This window comes from Glycine soja, chromosome 8, assembly GCF_004193775.1.
Source record: "Glycine soja cultivar W05 chromosome 8, ASM419377v2, whole genome shotgun sequence".
Classification (NCBI taxonomy): Eukaryota; Viridiplantae; Streptophyta; class Magnoliopsida; order Fabales; family Fabaceae; genus Glycine; species Glycine soja.
Genome location: NC_041009.1, coordinates 22,264,791 through 22,287,360, shown reverse-complemented (window position 1 = coordinate 22,287,360; position 22,570 = coordinate 22,264,791). Strand labels below are relative to the sequence as shown.

At 37.7% G+C, this 22,570-nt stretch overlaps 1 protein-coding gene across 1 annotated transcript; it reads right to left on the bottom strand.

Annotated features, from left to right (window-relative positions):
• Positions 1 to 956: 956 nt before the first annotated feature.
• LOC114422758 (auxin transport protein BIG-like) lies at positions 957 to 20,850 on the bottom strand. The gene is made up of 14 exons (XM_028389277.1): positions 20,398 to 20,850; positions 19,859 to 19,965; positions 18,716 to 18,878; positions 12,524 to 18,624; positions 11,495 to 12,112; positions 11,204 to 11,384; positions 10,703 to 10,937; positions 6,086 to 10,627; positions 5,778 to 6,000; positions 5,188 to 5,586; positions 4,957 to 5,100; positions 3,143 to 4,168; positions 2,201 to 2,704; positions 957 to 1,948 (listed from the first exon to the last, which is right to left on the bottom strand). Exons 1-14 carry the CDS (start codon positions 20,645 to 20,647, stop codon positions 1,115 to 1,117), a joined length of 15,327 nt encoding a protein of 5,108 aa, XP_028245078.1. The 5' UTR covers positions 20,648 to 20,850; the 3' UTR covers positions 957 to 1,114.
• Positions 20,851 to 22,570: the final 1,720 nt, after the last annotated feature.

Sequence of the window (22,570 nt, the reverse complement as noted above, 5' to 3'; positions counted from 1 at the left end):
TCAATTTCACTCATCAAACTGAGATGATGGAAAATATTTTAAAATTGTTTACCATGAATATTTAAAAAACTATTGAAAATTTGAAACTAAAAATATGAGTAAAAGAAAAAAAAGATGTAAATTCTGAATATATTTATAATTTTATTTTACTAAATATTTTTTATTTATTAATTTAATTATAAGTGTTACTTTCTTACAATTCTCTTGTCTTTAATTATAATTTAATGGAACAATAAATTGCAGACAGCCAGACTCCCAAATATTTTTAACTTTTTGGTGAAGTATCAAGGTTGATGATTAATAGAAGTCATTCGTTTTATAATTGACTTGAAGAATGGCAGCACTTACACGTTGAGATAGGGGCAACTTGTTCGGGCGAGAGAGGAAGATGTAATAGGACAGTGTTGGTAAGATGAGTGGAGTGGAATTATCATTAACGGTCCTCTGTTTTCACCACAAGAATGAAAAACCCTGTTACATACCAATATCAATTCCTGAAACCATAGACTACTGGTGTTGGGAAGAGATTCTAGACTCGTGAAAAATAAATATTATAAAAAAAATTGTAAACTGATCAATATACAACATGTTCTTTTATAAAAATTTACGTGATAAAATTTATCGAACGAACGCTCAAATAAATTAATTACCCAAATGCATTCTATTTTCATGAAGAGGGCTGGGGAATAGATGCTTACTAAAAGACACTAATTCAAGTTAACTAGTGTCTTTGAAAGAGAGAATTAGAAATTACGAGAGACGAAGTGTACCGTTCTTAAGGTGTTACGTCCTTAAAATTACAATGTGCCATTTCTTAAACGTCCATTCGGGGTGAGGAACCTCTATTGAGTTGTGTTATTAATGTTACTAAAAAATCAACTGTTGTTAGTGTTCTTTATCCACTAAATCAGTTATAATGCCTAGACGCATAAGCATGTCTATTGAATGCAGCAACATTCAGAACGATATTTTTTGCCACACCACAAATATCCGCCCTTGCATTCTCCATCGCTTCATACGTTCAAAAGAACACATTAGCCAAGCGTTTTACATTCCCTCGGAATATAAGTTATGCTGTTAATATTTCATTATTACAAAAGGGACACAAAATCTTTCAGCTTTTCCCTGCATTAATAGCACCCTGCACAAAATCTTCACACTGGGTGAACCCCCCGGAGAGCACCTCAGCTAGAACACCAACTATGTCAAAGGCTTCCTGCAAGTCAGTGGCCGAATTAATCTCATCAAGCCACGACAGCATCTCCTTGGGGAATCCGAGCAGCTCTTTTACATTCAATAGTCGCTCTTTCATCACCACTTCCCAGCCTTCCAGGTTTCCACTTTCATCTTCACCTTCTGTGGTAGATGATGCCCCATCAGTCCTTGTAGGTGGTGTTGCACCAGTTGATTTCTTGACCTTGAAGAAATGCTGTAACTGTTCAATCAAGCCTGTATAAACAAGCATTGGACGGATAATAGACAAAAGATCATCACTCTGCCCTGTTTCTGTTGTAGCACTTTGGCCCATGCTTCCAGATTCCACACCGTGTGCAGGAGCTGTAACCGATGGTGCACGGATAGCAGACCGAGAATGTGTGTGCTGCATGTAGGCATGGTAAATTCCGCGCTGCAGAAAAGCACGACGATGCTGCAGCCAGGACTCGTAAGACTCTGAGAGAAATGAGTTTACCATCATAAATTGGACAATTTCTTCTGTCCCCGGGGTAGGTTGGGTGCCAGATGGAGAAGAGGGTCTGAGATCTGATGAAGAAGAGGATATGTATGCTGATACGGCCCTTGCCATGGTTCGACGCTGGGAGGGGTTTCCTTGATCTAGGAGATGGCGTGCCATTTGGATCATAAATGGGAGGAATCGGGAATTACTTTCCCGTCCTCCACCTCGGCTATCTGCACTGAATGATGCTCCTGTTGCAAACCGAGCTAACATCTACAAAGATGGGGGAAAAAAATGCATGAACACCAGAGTGAGACAAAATCACTTGATTTAAGCAGTATAAAGATAACTGTAGTTATATTCTAGAGAAATTATTTGAAACCAGGGACGTTAGTTGTCTAAATGAACCATTTACATCAGCTGTAAATGTCATAAACAAGATTTCTTATCAGTTTTTTATTATCATATTGTCAGTCAAATTCAACAAACAGGAAAGAGAGAATATATGGAAGCTGAATAAAATACCAGAACAATGTCATAAGTCAGCAGGCGGAGTCTACTTCCATCAGCACGTCCAAGACCATTAAGGTTGTCCCAATACTGGTCAACATAGCGAACATACTGTGCCAGAGGAACCGATGGACCTCTGACAGGGAATAAAGAATTACAGAGAGATTCATTGTTTCTAAGTGTTGCTCCATCCCACTCTTTCTTCGGATTCTTCAAAGCAGCATCAGCTCTCTTGGCCTCTTGATGGCACTGGAAATGAATAATATTGAAGTAACTTACAGTGGTATAAACACACTCTCCTCCACGAGCACTTCCTGAAGAACCAACACCTAGATTCACACGCTTACTATAAGAGTAAGCACCCAATAAATCAGCAGGTCTTAAACTGTATCCTTCCTGGCATACCATGCATGCCAGCCCATCCTCCTCCTCCTGGACATCTTCTATACCTGGGACCGGCCGGGACACAACAATGCGTTCGCCTCCATCTGAAAACAGTTCTCGGTGCATTCCAAGCCCCTGGTATCAGATATTAAGGACAATTCAGAAGGGAACAGGAAATCAGACTTCAATAGAGTTGAAAGTAGAGAATATAAAACATGCCATATGAATTGTTAAATCTGAATGGAAATTCAATCTGGTGAAGGAAAGGAGTACAATAACCAAGGCAGCAGAAAACTTTTGCTGAACTTAAATTGACTAAGGCAGCAGAAAGTACAATAACCAATTTCACATCAAACGTTATGTTTGAAAGTTGGAAACAAAATAGAGAAAAACAGAGAGGAACTGGCAAAAGTAAGCACTTAGACAATCCCCAAATACTGTTTTCAGTCATAGAACATGATTCTTGACCATGGTAAAAAAAAAAAAACTCAACACTTAACTTAGTTTTACCATTCTAAACACAGTTGTTTATATACCCAAACTAAGTAAACTAAAGGTATTTGTATAAAATACCTGAAGCAATTCCTCTCTCTTCTGCAAAGCTCGACGCCTCATTTCATCCTTAGTTGCATGCCGCAGCTTACAGACCTTCTCCTCCAAGAATCCATCTCCTTTTCCCTCCTTGTTAGATAGTGTGTCCAACAAATATTCAGCCCTTGCCCCAATTTCATTTACTCCTGCAACTCCTTCCAAGGCATGCAACAAAGGTAAGATACCTTCTTCATCAACACACTTTTTAGTGAGCAGATGCCCCATTGACAAACCTCTCAGCATAGACAATATAAGAGGGACAGATGGCAGTGTTAAACCCTGTGCCCATTCAGCACTGTTCTTAAACCCAGCCTGCCCTGTATAGGCAAAACTATCTTTCAAATGTGTCATTGCAGTTTTAGTTATACCCTTCTCTAGGATAATGTCCTTTAATCTCTCTCCACAAGAACTTGTCTTAAGCGACTCTGAAACCCTAACAAAATTTTCCAGTGTGAATCTCTGCTTTGCAGCTTGCTGAGCAATATTATCATCCTTTGGATTATCCAAATGTTGTTTCTGCAAATGGTCAAATGCACCCCAATCTTGCAAGTAAGGACTAAAATGCTGGACAAGAGCATCCATTGCAGCAGGTTCACCATAGGTTAGGTAAGGCAATATTCGAGCAACCATCTCTGTGTTCCTCTGCTGTTTGTTTGATTTCTTAAGGCCCAATGGATGAGACAATCTCTCCAAGAACATAAGAACTATCTTCTTGGCTTGTTCACCTGTGCCAGCTTCTTCACTAGTGACAGTAAGGGCACTTTGTGTGATGCTTATATTGTCACTTTCATTCGCCTCTAAAGTCAGACTTTCAACAATCAAAAGTATGCCTTCAGCTGGCTCCATGGCATCAACTGAGAAAGCTCGCCTTGCAGCCTCAAGAAGCAAACCTAAAGCTCCTAGCTTTAACAAAGCACGTCTGTTCTCTCTGATTTTGCAACAGTACATAAGAAGATTAAGAACTGTAACCAGTTGCTCCTGATTGGACTTGAAATCATCTCGGAGACGCTGTACATCAGGAAAAAGTGAGAAAATTATAATATCAATTTTAAGGTTGCATACTGCAGGATTACACATTTTAATAAAACATCAGTAATAAGGCATGAGAAAATCTGGAAAATGAAAATGAGCATTCTACACAAACTGCTGTAGTTTTCATTTTAAGTACCAACACACTAAATCATCACAGCAACTATTAAATGATGCTGTCAAGAACAATGGCATGGTCCGGTCTACGTGAAATAAGAAAAAATAATATCAAAAGTAGATAAAGAACTACACCACTCTCGGTGATAAGAACCATGATGTTTAGTGATGAGATAGGATTTTCCCCTAACCTTACATAAATCCCCTTGTCTTTGAAATTTGTTAGTTTTCTCTAAAGGATAACTAACAAAATAGAATTTTAGTTGTAAAATTAAATCAAAATAAAATTCCATATGGCACCTATATCATAAATGGATCATATACCCAATTGGTTTTGCCCCATATAACTGAAGAAATGTAACTCATTTTGGATGAAGTTTTCGATAAATACATGTTACCATTGTTTTTCTTCATTTCTTGTAATCAATACTTCCACTACTATAAGTGCTGGTTTGCTACATTATTGTAGGCAGATAGCAATGAACTTAACAAATGTAACAATTCACATACAGGTTGTCAAACAGAGAGACCAATTCATCAATTCCAATCACTAAAACCAAAGTATTTATATGATAATACTTAATAGTTCAAATTTCCAAAATACAACAACAATGTTTAAGTCTACAGATATCAGAGAAAAAAGTGCTAACCTGAATCATCCCCAATAGTATCTCCAGTCCACCACACTCACGAACAGCACCTGCTATGGCAAACTCAACCTCTGGATCCTGAGACTCCTCCCTATCTTCCTCCAACTCTTTAATCATAGGTTCAGTTGCTTCACCATCCAATCCCTAGAATATCATGAAATATAGTATATAAATTCAAAACCAAATGTTTAACAAATAAGGCAAATCACATGTTCAATGATAGAAACAAACCTGGAGCCGATAAGTCACGGTCATTGGTGGGCAATCTCTGGATGAGTTGACAGCATTTGGAGACAACAAGTTGGAATTAGTCACATTTGATGATTGATTTGATTTTTTCCAGACTTGTTCATAAACTTGTGCAATGCTCAAATCAAGAGAGATAATATTGCCAGCAACTAACAATTCCATTCCATAGTCATCCTCAAGAAGACCTAACAAATCCAACTGATGGCAGATCTTGTTCTTAACATCACGCATTAATGGGCCAATTTCAACGCTCGAATATGGATTCTTAGTCATTGATCCCCTGATAAACTCTTCCTGCGTATGTGCTTTGTTCAGGACCAACAAATATACAGGCTCTGGTTTTGAGGGGCAGATCACATTGCAGAGTTGCTCTAAGATAAACTGCAAATGCAGGTATAGATTACATCAAGTTCACAATGAGCCAATGTAAAAGTTTATTATAAATTTACCATTCAATATTTATTAATCATATTCCCATGTAACCAAATTGATACTTTGTTGGATAGAAAATTACTGCAACTGATTTAGGGAATAAATAAGCTGGGAAATTGAAAAACAAAATCCATCCATACCAAACAAGCACGCCCCTTTCTCTCCTCTCTGTGTATTTCCAGACCATTGATGCATGCTCTTATGAATTGTCGCTTGTTTTCACTGCTTTCTAGCAGCAAACTATCTAAAAGATCTTTAAGGAGCCGATTGCAATCACTAATCAACTTGGTCTTTTGAACTATCAAGCCACGAATTACGATAAGGGCCTCAAGAATTTCAGAAAGTAAGTCATCTCGCATGAATCTGGAAAAAAAAAACCTCTTATAATAAGATCATGTAAAACAAAATTTCAACCTCAAAAGTAAAATTATTCAAGTAGCAATTGTACCTCGATCTGATATTTGGAACCTCCAAAAATTTACCAAGAAGCTCTATGAGCTTGTGAAGGATAAACCCCTGGGTTATATCAATGTGTAGACTCCGCTCCAACGACTCAACATTGCTCACTTCTTGGGTAATTAGAGTACAAATGGTCCGTAGACACCCCTGAACAGTCAAAAATAAAAGAGCCTCCTCTGAATCTACCATCTTGAATAGCAACTCAAAATACTCTGCAGCACTTTCACCCGCAGAAAGTGTGGCAGGTAACAATGAAACCACTAGGTTCAGCAACCGAAATTGTCTGGATGAACTTTGAGCACAAAGCATGCTTATGAGTGTGCACATCTCTGATCTAATGGATTGAGAACAAGCACTCAAAACAAGTTCTTTAACCCATGATCCCAACTCAAACACTGATAAGTCACTTTTAGCTGCTTTACCAGCACGACGCTTCCACCTCAGAGCATATTTAAGTGCCAGGTAATCATGCCTTTGGGGTCGTGACCTCTGGCCAGTACCTTTGACTGCCTGAGACACTTTATATTGCCTTCTAACAAAATCAAGATAGGAAGCTCCCCTCTCCCATTCTGAATAGCTCAATAATTGAATATCTCGAGTCTTGGATGTAGCATCCCAATTTCTTTCTGATGAGTCTGGGAATGTTTTTGTCCCACTGACAGTGACAGCACCAGTCAAGGACCCAGATACATTTTGATTACTCTCATCCTTTGTATTTGCAGAAGATTTCCCAAGGCTTTGTTCTTTGTCCAGTGTTTCAGGTTTTGGAGGGGTGCATGCTTGAGATATAATCCTCAGACAAGGAAGAATGACATGCTCAGATATGGCAGGATGCTTGGCACCTAGCTTGATGGAAGAAAACAATAATTGAAACACAACACGTAATCTTGATTCCCAGAATTCATCAGCCAAAGAACACACCTCAGAAAGTAACAACAATTCCTCACGAGTAGTCACTGCAATGTCCATGGAGCGATGATGCTCAAGGCAGTACAAAACTTTCTTTTGTATCAGACTGTTCAACTCATTAACTGCATTTACATCACCTTCAGATAAAGAACAAAGTACGATCCTTGCTTGGACGCGGGCAGCTTTAGCACCTTGATGAATGTTATTCTCAAATAACTCAGACAAAATGCCAGCTGAAACAAGTTGTTTCTTAGAATTTGGATGCCTTGCTAGCACATGTAATAGTTCCAGACATTGTGTTACAAATGTAGTTGCACAGCCATAGCAATTATTTGGTGATCTGGAAACCACAAATCTTGAACCCACACTGGTATCGGAAAGCTTCTGGTGCAGATAATTCATCAATACCTTACGTAGCCCTTGCAGTGTCTGGACACTTTTGCTGACAGAATCAAAAGCTGCTTTGCACTTTTCACCATATAGAACTCCAAGAAGAGCAATCTTCCTGTTGATCTTACATGACGGACCAGGTAAAGAAACCATCATTTGCTGTACAGAAGGATTCTGTTGTGAGTCTATTTCACTGTCACCAATGCTTGATACAATTTTTAGCAAGGGCTTCTTGAAGCCCAAAAGTTGCTGGTATCTCCTATGAGCATTCTCTGACTCAGATTCTATGGCTGCCAGTCCCTTCTTCATATCTTCATCATTCTCCATATTATCAAATGTAAAACTTGGCTTTGCCATGAAGTTAAACTCAAACCGCCCATATTTACTGTACCCACACTCATTGCATAGAAAAGAATCCAAATTCTCATAATTGATGTTGCGACATTGCCTACATTGATAAGCATTTTCATGACAATTGCTACATATACCATGTTTATCTGTGACTGGACGACTACAACGTGGACATTGCAATGGTTCAAGAGACAATGCCTGAAGATTTTCATAGAATGAATCCAGTTCAATCATGAAGTTACAAGCAGTAATTGGAATGGGAAATTCAACTTTAAGTTCTGTCTGATTGAATGCAAGATGACAACTCTTTGCACGCTTCCATAAAGACCAGTTATTTTTCAACTCAGATAAGTCAGTGACTGGCCTGTTATTATAGTATAGGTTCAAAACCTTCACTGATTTTGACTTTCTGGCATCATGAACATTCATTGTCACAGTCTGGATCGTGTAACTCCCAGTGCATTTCACTATGATCCGGTTGTCAGTGAATTTTGTTTCAGATTTCAGAGAATCTAGCTTCATCCTGCTGTAAGGTACTTCAGGAGTGCTGCAGGCAACACAAGGTTCACTCTCAAGATAGTATCCATCAAATTCCACTAAGCCACTCAAAGTATTATATATGCGAGAATTTGGATGGTTAGCTAACAGCTCATTCTGTGAATGGAGTGTCTCATAGATGCATCTAATTACATCAGGTGTCAAGCATTGGTCCACAAGTTCAGAAATCTTGTGTTTTGAACTAGTATCAGAGGATCTTCCAAGCAACCAAGTAACAAGTTCTGTATACTCCACAATATTCTGACCATACATTGGGAGGAACTTAACTTTCTGCAAGAGTTCCTTTAGAATGGTTTCCTTAAATGTTGGTTTAGCATGATGCCAGACACCATATAAAACTAACTTAGCCTCTGCACGCATGGTAATTGAATTCCACTCCAGAAGGAAACAATCAATGAACTGTTTCAAAATATTGCTACTCTTGTCAGTGAAGACATCTACTGCTGCCTCCATATCCAAATAGGACTTTTCTGAACCAGATTCAGCTCCATCTTCACCTTTCTTTTTCTTTTTTGATTCTTGAGATACAGTACCTGATTTGTTTGAACTTATGTCTCCTGACTCCATTTTTTGTGGAGTGTGACCAACATCTTTTCCTGTATAGAAGGCAAAATTGAGGAGTTTAAGGGTCTGAATAACAGACTCTTCACCGAAATAAAATATTCCATTCATCAGGAAAGACAAAATATCTCCATGCCTTAAACAGTACTTTTGCCAGTTACGAGGACGTGCAGCTGCAACTTCGGCCATAGTGGAAAGGCACTTCACAATCTTTACACTTCTTTCATATGGGATAGGATTGTTTTGAAAGCCACCAGATTTGTTTATGTGTTTATAAAGTCTCTTCGCTTCACTAGAGAACTGCCAAGAGTCTCGAACACTGTAATAATGAGACTTGGTGCCACAGAGATGCAGAAAAAGCCTCCTGGCATATCTTCTTACAAAATTGGTGTGAGGATTGTTAATGTAACTGCAGAGAACATCTTGATAGCCATCGAGCTTCAAATCCTTACCATGTGATAACTTGTAGACCTTTTCCTTTTCCCCAGTTTTGTCATGCTTTTCTGGCCGAACAAGGGTGTACACCAGCCGGAAAGCATTCTCTAATAGAAGCCTGTGGTAGTCCATGAAGATATCTGTTCGATGCACTTTGGCATATGAATCAGAAAAGAAAGGTAAAAAATTACCAGCTGGTAAATCTCTGCGTATTGTTAGTAGAGCCCCACATCCTGGCCCAGCATTACTATGAACACCTTCATTGTTAACAGGAGATTTGAAGACATACACTAGCTGCTGCAATATATCCATTAAATAATTTACAAAAGATTGCTGCCTAAGAGAATCACAAGCTCGAAGAAGTTGTGATGTAAAGTCAATCTTCTCTTGATCATCTAGTGAAGTCTTAGCACTGGCCGAGGTGGGCAGTGGAAATTGGACTACATTTTTATCATGCATGTCATTAGTTCCACTCTGTCTTGGCATGGGACCATCACTACCAGGCTGATGCCAGTTTCTAAGCATCAATGTGAAAAACATGAAGACCAGGATTGCAACTTCACCAAATGATGAACGGGTTTTGGCTACAAATGATCTGTTGAGATTGATCTCATCCAAAAACCACTTGATTAGCTTCTCCAAATCTAAGCTATCTGGCTTGGAGCTGCCTATAAAAGGTCCACCTACAGCAGATGACAACCTGTAGAAAAGCTGCATAACAGGGATTGCCTGAACTCCAGAGGTCATATCCATCCATCCTTTCAAGTGTTCAAGAAGCTCAGAAAGAAGTAAAGAATTTATGGCCCTTTTTGAAGCAGAGATTGAGACAGGATCAGTTAAAGAAGCAGCAAAATCCCCAGAATCATTTGGTTCCAAGACATGAATTGATGGAGAAGAATTCTGCATGTTGCTATCAACAGGTACAGGCAACAAGTTCTGGTCACTAACATCATCAGCTGTGAAGTGAAATTCATTTCCATCTCCCACTGAGTCCACTTCTATCGGAATTGCTGTCATAGGATGATCTCTAGAGTGTGGTGGAGGAAGTCGATCTGCATCTAGTACTTCATAGCAAGCCTCACACAAGTCAAAATCAGGACAAACAGTACAGTGCCATCTTCGCCTTAGTATAGGTACTGTAGAGCAACCATCACAACAATACTGAACAGATGAAGTAATTGTGTCATCCTCAATCATGATTTGGTTATTTCCAGTACTTGGGTCAGCAGGGCCAGAAACTGACACCACACTGTCAACAGCATCATCTGTAGCCAACATGGTTTGCTTTGGAAAAGGGACCTGAAGCAATCTTGAAGATATGGCCAAACTGGGGAGGAAATGTGTGAAAATGTGAATATCAAATTCAGAGCAAAAAACAAAAAACAAAAGGGAGCTAAAATACCTGCTAGCAGTTTGAACAGCCTCATTGGACGAAAAGAGAAGCTTCTTAAGTAACACAACAGCAGGTGCCACAGAATGCACTCCTGCATCTTTTCCGTGTAGGGCTAAGCATTCAGCATAGCAATAAATAAGTTCAACTGCAGACATAACAATGTTGTTCATGGTTTGTGTGTCAGGCTGCTCAAAATCCAAAATTCCCCATAAAACTTGCACAAGTACATCCACCACTTCTGAGCCTACACCAGGAAAAAAAAGGCAAAAAAGATTATATCATAATAAAATGGTAGCAAACAGAATAAATATGGCCATGTTAAATCAAGGACGTAAACCTTAGGACTTTAGAGAGAAATCTCATTGTAATCAATTAGTCATAGCATGCAGCAAACATGGATGTTTATATCGACCGATGCTTATTCTTATCTCCCCACTGTGTGTTTAAATATAGACAAGGAAAAGCTAATTTATATGTATTTTATGATTCAATCAGCAAAGACAACAATACCATTTGTCTCCAAAAATGTTGCTAAATTTGAGCGGTGTTGCAATGCAATCTTACAGACTGCACGCATCTGGGTGGTGAACTCTTCAATGATCCAACTTCCTGCAGCACCACCTATCCCAAGCCTTGATGATAGTAGTAAGGAGGATTTTACTACTCCACGAAGCCTCATAGTATCCTTAACCTAATGTTGGAAGAATGCACATGGCAATAATTAGAATGACATTAACATAGATAAGCAGTACTGAACAAAACAGGCTTGGTAAAGGAAAACCAAATGACACTATATATTACTTGATGGTATATCTCTTTCTTAGGAAAAACCGCTTGTAAGACACGACTAGCAGAAGCCTGCAGAATTGGTTCCCTATCACACTCGAATATTATTTCTAGTAATGGCTTGCATTTGAGTTTTCCAAGCTCTGTCCTGGCTTCCTCAAACCTTGAGCAATCCTGTTGTTTACATGATGAGTAGAACTTAGTAATTAGCCTGAGTCCATCTGCTATTACTTGCTCCTGAATAGGAGCAGACTGCATCGATCGGCGCTTCTTTGCAGACCCACTAAGTGATGAATTTGAACCAAGTACTCTTGCTTCCATATCTAAAACTGCATCCATTTTCTCTTTCCAACCAAATTCATCTTTAGCTCGGCCATAAACTTCAAGCGAGTCTATTCTGGGGAGTGTTGAGCCATTAAAGGTTGGCCCAACTGAGATTGTAAATTCTTCATCTGCAAGAAGAGATTCTGCAACAGTAAATGGAATATCATACCAGGACCTCATTCCTTCATCGAATTTAACAACCCTTTGGAAAATAGAAATGCTAGACGGTATGTGACTCGCTGATGTATTTCCCACATGAACTCGAAAACCAACCATGACTATATCAGGATTTGAATTGAAGACAGATATCTGTAAAAATACAGAAAGGTAGAAATTAGGGAGATAAAAAGCTATTATCAATCACTTTCAAATGACACAGCACCAACAGCAACTAATTACGACACAAAATGAAACCGCTGATATAATCATCATCACAGTTCACACCATACCAGCCCTTCTATGTGAATAATGTAAATGTAAAAAAGAAAAAAAACAACTTTTTATGAAGACTTATTTCAAATTCAGTTCAAATAAGAACTAGCGTTTTAAAATTTAGGTGATAACCAAACAACCTACAACTAAAAACCAGCCCCTGTTCCTAAATATCTGATTTTATAAAGTTGTCAACCCCCTAGCCACAAAACAGAATATGTCAAAGAGTAAAACTAATAATAAATATTCACTTTGAAATAAAAGTAATTCCAAAAGAATAAAAGATACCTTAAAACCAGCAGGACTTGGGCTTTCTAGAAAACCATCCTCATTTACCAAACTCTGTTTAGCTCCTTCTGAATCTCCATTTCTGACAGCATCACCACCAAGTTTCACATCCGGTGTAATGCACACAGTCTTCTCAAAGAAATCAAGAGGAAATTCAGGATTTGTACCAGCATAGGCTTTATTGAGGATTCCAGAACCCAATTTCTTAACTTTCTCAGATGCTGCGATCACACCAGCATCCACACCAGCAGGAGCATGAGAATATATTTGAAGGCTACCATCATCATGTAAGACAAGACAGTGGATTTTATCCTTTGATAGTGGTTTGTATGCAGTCATACCAACTATAGGTGAGGTTGAACCCACTGAATGTCGCATACACTGAGCAATTATCTCATATTCCCCCATTGACAAAGTGAGCACAGAATTTGATTTCATTGTTGATAAGCAAACATATAATCCACTGCCAGCCAGCAATTCTTTCCAATGATGTACTCCAGCAGGCCGCAGCTTACTTTCTTGTTCCTCATATACAGAAGACATCTCAACTAGAGAGGCTGCATCAGGGCTTGGGCGACCCACCACTGTGGTGCCATCTTGAAAAGATACAAAGAGTAGCTTATAAGTTGAAGAGAAGTATAATGATGATCCCTTTGCATGAATCTCTTTTCCCTGAAGTTGTACAAGTTCTTTCAGTGGTACAGCCCCAGCATTACCCTTAACTGACAACTCTAACCTGAGTATGTTTCCATTTTCTGAAAGAACGAGGAGAAACATTCTTCCTTGGGAAGCCGGACAAAGAACTGCATCCACAATCATATCATCAGACAAAGTGAAGTAGTGCATTGGACTGAAGTTGTCCAAGGACAGGTCGTATATCTTAACAAATCTGTTAGTCACAACCATTAACTGAACTTGTGAGCTTGGAACCCAATCCACCCGTCTAATATATGCACCTTGCAAAGCTAGTTCAATGGCAAGGCGGTCAATAACTTCACCACGAGGATTCAATGTCAGGACCTGGCAATCCTCGTATCCTGCTACAAGAAGATAGTTCTCAACAACAGGGTTGAATGCAAGTTGTACAATTTCAAAGCGGACAATATTTTTAGAAAGAGGTTTCACATTGGTCTTGTCAGCTGTCACAGGTGCAATGGTGGCTTGACCAATCAACTGCCCAACATCATATATAGCAACTTTATCACCTTCACCAGCGGCAAGTCGACCTCGTCCACTCACACTGAGTAAGGACTTCACAAGAGAACCACTTGCTAAATGTGATTTAAGCTCTTTGGAATTTGAATAATCAACCTTTATCTTGAGATCAAATGATCCACTTTTGTATGCTTTCTTTAATTGCAAGAGATCAATGCCATGAGAAATCACCTTGTCTTCACCCAAACTGATTTTCTTATCCTTAGAATGGCGAGAGTCTCGTCTGCTAAGTATAAACGGCAACAAAGAAGAGCAAAGATTGAGCACCCGACTCTCAATATCAAGTTCTTCCAATAACAATGGAATCCCTTCTTGAAGTTCTTTTGGAATACATAACCTGAGAGAGTTATCTGCATCTGAACTGATTTCTTCTTCAAAATCTGAATCACTGTCCGGCAGCTGATCTCCATCCTCAGGGAAGGGTAAAAATGACTGAAAAGTATTTGAGCCACGAACAGGTGCACTGCTATCTCCAGTAAACTTCCGAGGTTTCAGGCATTGACAATTACTACCCCTCACACCCCCAGCTCCACAGTCACAAAAGAACCGGCTTGAACGTGAATAGACAACACGATGACCCCGATGACAAACCTTGGCACAGACTGAGCAGCAGCCTTTTGATACAGTCAAGTCACATGTATAGCAGAAATACCAATGTTGCTCCATGAAATTGCTGCCACTGGAAGTAAATGTGCAAACTTTAGAGGCAAGGGCTCTTTCACTGTTAGCATCCTCTTCATCGTCCTTATCTATGCTAAGAACCTCTCCATCAGAAGTTGCATCATCCTCATCCTCATCCATAGAAGTTGCATCACATTCGAGAGAGGTTGATCCCCCTTCTTGATTGGCAGAAAGGATAAATGTCTCAGAATTTTTTCTGGATCCAACCAGTCTAGCAGAAGAATGTCCTACCGCAAGACTATTGCCAGAAGAAGACTTCTTAGTTGTCTTTTGCAAGGAAATCTTACTGGATCCACAATCACTAAAGACACTTTCAATAAAGGCAAATAGAAATTTCAGTCCTGGAAGCAGATTTTCATTGCCCACCAGTTTCTCCATCAACATTACAGTCCTTGTCAAAAGCTGTTTCATCAAAAACTCTCCTCTAGAAATTTGAACAATGAAATTGAAAAACGACTTTGCTACTTGTATATCAAACAACAAAAAGGCAGAATCAAGTGACCCCAGTGCAGAATTAAAAATATGTTGTTGCAATTCTTTTGATTGTTGTTCAGAGGGTGGTGATACAAGACACAGACTAAAATTCATCGTTGATTCCCTAAGAGATATGGAGCACCCCTTTGCACAGTCCACCCCACAATCTGATTTCACTATGCTTCCTAAAAGCCTCTTCTCCAACCACTTAGATACACAATGTATGTCTCTATCCAGAAATTTCCTTTGTATCCTCATTCTAAGGTCAGGAAATTGCTCTCCAGACAAAAGATCCACAAAGAATCCAAGAACCTTCACATTCACTGATTCAGAGAAGCATGAATCTAAAGCATCAATTAGAACCAAACAGTCACCAAGATGCAAATGCAAAAGCCTATTCATCTTCTCAGGCACATTTTCAACCCCAAGATAAAAATGAAATATAACAGACTTTGAAGGGTCTTTTCTTAGGCTGTTTAATATTTCAATAATTTTACAGATTATCCATTCATGAACACTGCAATCACTTGCTCCTCCAGCATTAACATCCATCAGAAACCCTTCCATTTGCTTCATTAGAATTAAATCTTCATAACACGACAAATCCAGTTCAGCACTCAAGCTGTGATAGATAGTGTCACATTTCCCATGAACACTTTCAAAGGTCCTATCATACTTGATGATCATTACTGCATCAAGAACTTGTCCAAGGATTTCATCCTCCAAGTTAATAATACTGCCTGCTTCTTTTATTCTAAGTAACCCATCTAAGACAAAGACAATTCCTCTTATGCTAAGGACACAAGAAAACATAGTAGAACTAGGAGTAGAGAGATTAAAAGGAAAGCCATGCAATAGGCACTCCCACGAAGCTCTAGAAAGAATTCCAGAAGCTTTTTTATCAACAACAGCATCCAACCTCGAAATGAGGCTAAGAACAAACTGCAGCTCACCTGCATTCGAACCACTCCTCTCCAGGAGCTCATCCTGTAGGCTTTGGTCCATTTCAGTATGTTTCAGAAGCAAGAATGGTGAAAATCCAGGAGTCAGCTTTTGCTTGTCATTAAGGATATCAAGGAAAGCGTTCTGACAAACTTGTAAATATTTGTTCAGCAATGATGAGAACAGTTTTACAAGCAATGGAAATTGGCCAGACTCAATCATGGAGGAAATCATGCTTCCAGCAACTTTAACGTATTTCTCATCCCCCATAGCATTCCCAGTCCAGGTTAGACCATGTCCAGAAATACCATTATCCATATAATATCTCCATATGCCAACGTTAATGAAGGAGATCACCAGAGACAGCCACATTCCACTTCTGAGGAAATACCAACCTAATTGCTCAATGCCTTCTGGTATGGGCAAAGCAGCATTTAAATGCTGAAGCAGGCTCAATATAACATCCGGAGAAATAGTGAACTTTCCCATGCCCTCTGGATGGCCATGGAGTAAATGACTGAAGTGGAAAAAATGCAACATATTAGATGGATCCACAGGGTGGTCTTGATCCCAGGATTTAATTGTATGGTCAGCTTCAGAGCCTACATAAGGAATATCCCAACAAAGGGAGAAAACATATCGTTCAACAATTAGATCCTCAACTGCAGTGGCCATTTTACCTCTCCAAAACCCCAAAATCAGAGAAAAAGTAAAGTATATCTCTCCCCAATTCAAAGTTAAGCTGTCAATTGCCAAATCCTCCCTGACAAGAGAAGCAGAAGACCCAGAAATATCAATTAGATGTCCAATCAAGCTACTAACAACAGCTTCCTCTCCAATCAACCCACCTGCTATGTTTTTAAATGCAGTTGATGACCAAGATGACATGTGATCATTAACTTTGTTTGGCATAGATGAGCCAGAAAGTGGTGCTTCCCTCAACTTAGATCGCACATCTATGAGCAATGATGTTGGACAAGTCTGTTGGTAAAATATCATATGACGAAGAATTAAGATCAACCTTGAAACTACTAAAGCCCAACATGTTAACAGTGTGCTGTTCAAATCTAATGTCAAACTTGCAACTTCTTTGAGGGTTGAAAAGACTAATTTTGCCATCACTGCCTTTTCTCCTTCAGAAGACAAGTGGAATGCCATAAGAACCACCTCAATGTGAAACAGCGAGGGAAGAGTACCAACAAGATCATTGATACTTGGGCATTTTATGCACACAGTTTTTGCCTTCTCAACAACAAAGGCAACATATACCCTGAAAATCTTGGTTCTCAACTGACTACCAGAAGAACCGACCCTACAAAACAATGTGTGAGCAAGCAGGGTCAGGGTTCTATCATTATAACTAAAAGAACCATTCTCAACAGTTAGGATTTTATCCACAAGGTAGTCTTCAAGTGAATCATTCAAAGCATGGTTAGTGAGAAGGTTGTGTAAAATATCAAAGCACAGATCATGGATCTGCCCAATCTTTCCATCTTCAAGTAATGGGGTACAACTATCAGACATATTATCTTCAGAACAACAACCCTGACAATTGAGTAGGGAAAGCAAAATATCAATGTCTCTACTACTGAGTTTGTTGCAGGCATCAACATAAAGAGAAGGATGCCATTCAGTATAGAAGATGCACGTTTTAAGAAAGTTCAAAAGTTCTATAGCAGCTTGTGTTGGCATATTTTGATAGCTGGAACTAGAAATTAAAGCAGCAACAGGTGGTTGTTCGCATCCATCTGTAGATCCAACGGAACGCCCAGTTTCAGAAAAAAGATCTCCAAAAAGAGCCTCATCCTCATGGCACACTGCATTTTCAACTTCAGACGTCCCAGCAACTTTAGCCAAACTAGAATGGGACCTTTCCAATTTTGGCTTTAATTTCAGACCTTCACAATGAAGGAACAAAGCAAGTTGCATCAAATTGGCAATCCATTGGCTCGACACAGGAAATATTAATTTTAGAAGCTCTTCAAAAGTAAATCCCTTAAGCAAAGGAACAGGCTCCAGATGAACAAGGCATGAAGGAGAACCGATCTGTGAGTCAGTAGAACTGCCAACAAGTTCCACGTCAAAGTCTTTCCACTCAAAAGGAACTAGATGTCTTTGTCTTTTCAGATCAGTAATGAGTTTCAGTGTATACACAACAAATCGGGGGAAGTAAGCTAAGGGGGGCTTCAAATTGGGAGCAGATTTGTCATATGTCCAAACAGAAGAATCCAAACTCTCCAATATAGCTGCTATAATACATGTTTGGATATTCTGGGCAACATTGCTATTGCCAAAAATAACCTGAACACTATGAAGAAATTCTTCTATAACCATTAAAATAATGCTCTCAAAACTTCCCTCAGTAGTAGCACAGGTATTCACAAACTCAAATTTAATTCTAAACAAACTAGACAGAGTATTAGAAAATGTGGCAACTGCCCCCATCAAAGAGGCATCATAGTCAACATATGGAACATCCTTCAAGAGACTTCCAAGTATCTTTAACATCCTCAAAATGAATGACAGTCTCCTTCGAAAATTTTGACTCACGGCCCTCTCATCAAATACATCTTTTACTTTAGCTAGCTTATTGCATAGCAAGATCAAGCGAGGAGTGCATTTTCCATGGACAACTGCCCAGTGCTGGGATAGAAAGACAAAATTATTGAAATATTGATAATAAGTCTGTTCAATGAATCCAGATTCTTGCCTATCATGAGGCACATGTTCAGAAGCCAAAGTCTTTAAAAGCCAATCCATTGATTTTTCTTCCTTTGAGCATTTGAAACCTTTTGATAAGAAAAAAATAGAGCATATGGTTAGGTTAGAAAAAAACCATGACAAGACAAAATTGAGTGAGTTTGGGCATTAACATTGTACCTTCTAGATGGCATTTTTTGTAGTCATCCACAAAACTACCACAACAATCATCAACCATTGGCAACATATCTATCAAGGCACTAGCAGTTGTAGGTTGCAATATGTCCGCTACCATATTTATTCCATCAACCAAAGCCATCTCTAAAAGATGTATCATGTTGTTCTGGAAGATTCAACAATAATGAGTAATACAAAAAAAAAAAAATACACACAACGTTAACAGAAAGGAACACAGGTCAAAACACTAAATACTGAAGAAAATCAATTTAACCTATGCCTGCTGGAAGAAAACTTTGTTGTTTGCTGCTTTCTACATCATGATATTAGCAAAGAAACCTTTTTGCTTCCTCAGTCAGGGATAGAAATCAGAAAAACTTATTAGCATACAATATCATGATGTAGAAAGCAGCAAACAACAAAGTTGGGCCCAATATACAGTTTTGTCATCCAACGTAATAAATATCTCATAAAGGCTTAAGGCAACTTGGGCTAAAATGAACATATGATGACTTTAGAATCTATTGCTTAATCTATTATAAGATAGATTTGTCCATCTAACTTATTCTAGAGACAATTCTTTTGGCAAATATCCAGTGAGGTTAAAGAACAATGCTATTCTGGTATTACATATAAGTGATCTCTTTTTTTCTATTTGTCTATTTTCAATTTTCTGTTCTTTGGAGGTTGCTCATCATCTTTTATGTAAATTTTTTAATTTCTTTCCTTTCTCCATCCTAACGATTGAGCATTGGGTAGTGAATACTCTATGTTAGAGGTGCAACACTCAAATCCCATTGCAATCAATTGTGAAGGGGATATGGCCCCCAATCTTCTTTCATGTATTCTTATTTATTTGTGGAAAAAATTATTGATTCAGATTGATTATATGATGAGTTTCTATAAAATCTTATGCAACTGTTTACGTAATAGAGTTGTGCCATTGATGTGCCCAATACAATAACCTTTAAATTTCATTACAATAATAATAGTATCTGATCTTGTTGTAACTAAAGACTTATTTGAGAATTTGGAGACCAAATTAGACTTCTCTAAAATCTTGCAGAAAGTTCAGTAAAGTCTGTACTACTTTCATCAAATTTCCATACTACAGAACTTCAGCACTTGCAAAGTACGTAAACATACCTGAATTCCTAGATCGTCACTAGTGACTCCAGAATTCTCCAAATAGCACAGAGCAAATTCTATAGACTGTTGCACAATCGCAACCAGCACCCCCTCCGCTTGCTCCACTATTGATGCAAACAACCAAAACACAACACCAAATGACAATTTAAAACGAAATCATTTGAAACACAACACAAAAAAAAAAAAAAAAAACCAGAAGAAGATAACAAAGAAGACAAAACTTAGATGCAGTTTCATAGATGCTTTTGGTGCTTTCTCCAATCAGAATAGAAATAGTTTCATATCAGTAAACTACGTAATGAAGGTTTCCATTAAAATTCAACACAGATAACCGAGGTGAAACTTCAATCTGATAGGAAAACAACACCAAAGCTACTTATATAAGTGTATCTAAGTTTCCAAAAAAAAAAAAGCTCGCTCTCCCATTTGCAAATAGCACGCTCGTCAGAACAAGGATCACACAAGCGAAATCGCAAGACTGCAGCAAAACGCAACCGAAAATCAAGTTGCGATGGTATTGCAGGGAGAGGAGTTACCTGACAAAGATCGAGAAGCGGAGGCGATTGCGTGGGCAAGCGAGGAAATCGCATGAATCTGTGCGTCGGTCCAGGATAGGAAGAGCGAGGTTCCGTCATCAGAGGATTGGAGACCGCGGCGGAGAACGGAGCAGAACGCGTTGAGACCTAACAGGACGGCGTCGTCGGAGCGGAGCTTGGATAGAAAGTCGCCGGGCGAGACCGGCGGCGACAGAGCCTCGGCGAGGACGGCGAGGCTATCGGCGGCCATCACGAAACGAATCAAGAGAGAGAGAGAGAGAGAGAGAGAGTGAAGGTGAGTGTGGTTTTTTGCGAAGTGGAATGGAATCGAGTAAACGAAAGAAAGAGAGGTATCGGTTTATAGTATTTATATTTATAGAGTGTTGAAGGCGGTGATGAATTGGAGAAGAAAGGGACAGAATTGCTATTGCTGCTTTCTGAGTTTGCTTAAGCGGAAAGCAGCAATTTGAGAATTTTCATTGCACGCACGCTCACTCACTGTTGTCGTGAACTGCCTCTGTTAATTTTTTTTATTATTATTATCAGATACATAAGATAATTTTATTCAAACATAACATTATTATTGAGATAAAACTTTTGCCAAACTTATTGATGCACGTTTTTTGTGGTTAAACCTGTGTTGCCTCTCCTAAAGAATAAACCCCCAAATCGGTAAAAAAAGAAAAATCTAAAAATACTTTTTTATCCTCCCATTTTGTAAACTAAAAATTCCAAATTTTCTTTCCTCTTCAACTTATGACATTATCTGATAATTAAGTTAATAAGTTAATTATATCAAAAAAATATTTAATATTATTATATATAATACTAAAAATTTTAATATATATTTAATACACATACGTTTACATAATAAATTTTATAAAAATTAACTTTGATTTAATAATATATTTTTTTATATATATAATAAGTTTTATAACAATTCATGTAGATTATATATGTAGATTATATATATATGTATGAGGAAATTTGTTAGGTGGTAAAAGAAGATAAGAGAACTTGTTGATCTGTTTTTATTTTGGTTTTTCACTTGTTGTTTTTAACTTAAAAACACTAAAATGATAGTTAGGCATGCTTAAAAAAACATTTAAAATTTAAGAATTAAAAATATCTAAACTCATGTTTATATTGACATAGTAATTGTAAATGCATAAATAAAAAAAAAAGATAGTATGTTTGTTTCATCTATAAAAAAAAATGTTTGTTTCGGTGTTTTACCAAATAGGATTTACCTCAATTCAAAAGTAATAATTATCATATTTTCTTCACTTTTAGATATGATTTTTTAGGTTTGAGACGTAATATTTAGAAAATAAAAGTTAGAATTTAACATTTTAAACGTAATTCCTCCGTCTTTAAGACTTTAACAAGTTTTCAAATATGTTTAAAATTTTTTACGTGACAATATAATACATTTGAAACATACAAACAAACACACGAGATCCTTTTACAAACATGCATTGTAGGCTAGTAAAGATAATAAAAGATGCATTAATACATTTTTTTTTGCAGTGAAAAAAATTGTAATGTGATAAAGTATAAATGTTTATATAAAGGAAAATGTTTTTTTTTCTTTTTTTTAAAGTGGGATGACTTTTATTAGTTAAAAAATTTAAAGAAATGTTTATGAAACGTGTATATATAAGTAAATCAACAATATATAAAATACTTATAATTATAAATGATATCATACTATTAGTAACTATACCGAATAAAAAAAATACTATTAGTAACTATCTTCCTTTCATCATCAAATAACTGTATTTGTAATTTAACATTTGGAAAAGTATCATTATCCCATTTGCTAGGTCTTTAATATATGCAGTGAATTCTGATACCCAAAAACGATTTTTCAAGAATGTAATGATAATTACCAAATTAAGCATGATAATGGCACAAGATATAGTGTAAAAAAAATGAGACAACATACAGTAAATGAATAATAAAAATCACTGACTTGACATTGATTTTTTTTTTACATTTTATGATTTCACATTTTAAATTAATATAATTTTATTTTAATGCTTCAATTTCTTTGTTTAAAATGTTTTATTGTTATAAATCTCTTATAAGTGATTCTACATTTTACACCTTAAGTCTAGGTTAAATTAGCCATTTAATTTCTTTTTTCACTTATATTATTTAACCTAATATT

What these genes read in the sequence shown, in the direction of transcription:
- LOC114422758 (XM_028389277.1), bottom strand. Translation starts at nt 20,647, where the DNA reads ATGGCCGCCGATAGCCTCGCCGTCCTCGCCGAGGCTCTGTCGCCGCCG. An exon ending in AGAAAGAGATATACCATCAA is followed by an intron (nt 11,385 to 11,494) that starts GTAATATATAGT and finishes TTCCAACATTAG; the next exon opens with GTTAAGGATACTATGAGGCT. An exon ending in AGAGAGAGGAATTGCTTCAG is followed by an intron (nt 2,705 to 3,142) that starts GTATTTTATACA and finishes ATCTGATACCAG; the next exon opens with GGGCTTGGAATGCACCGAGA.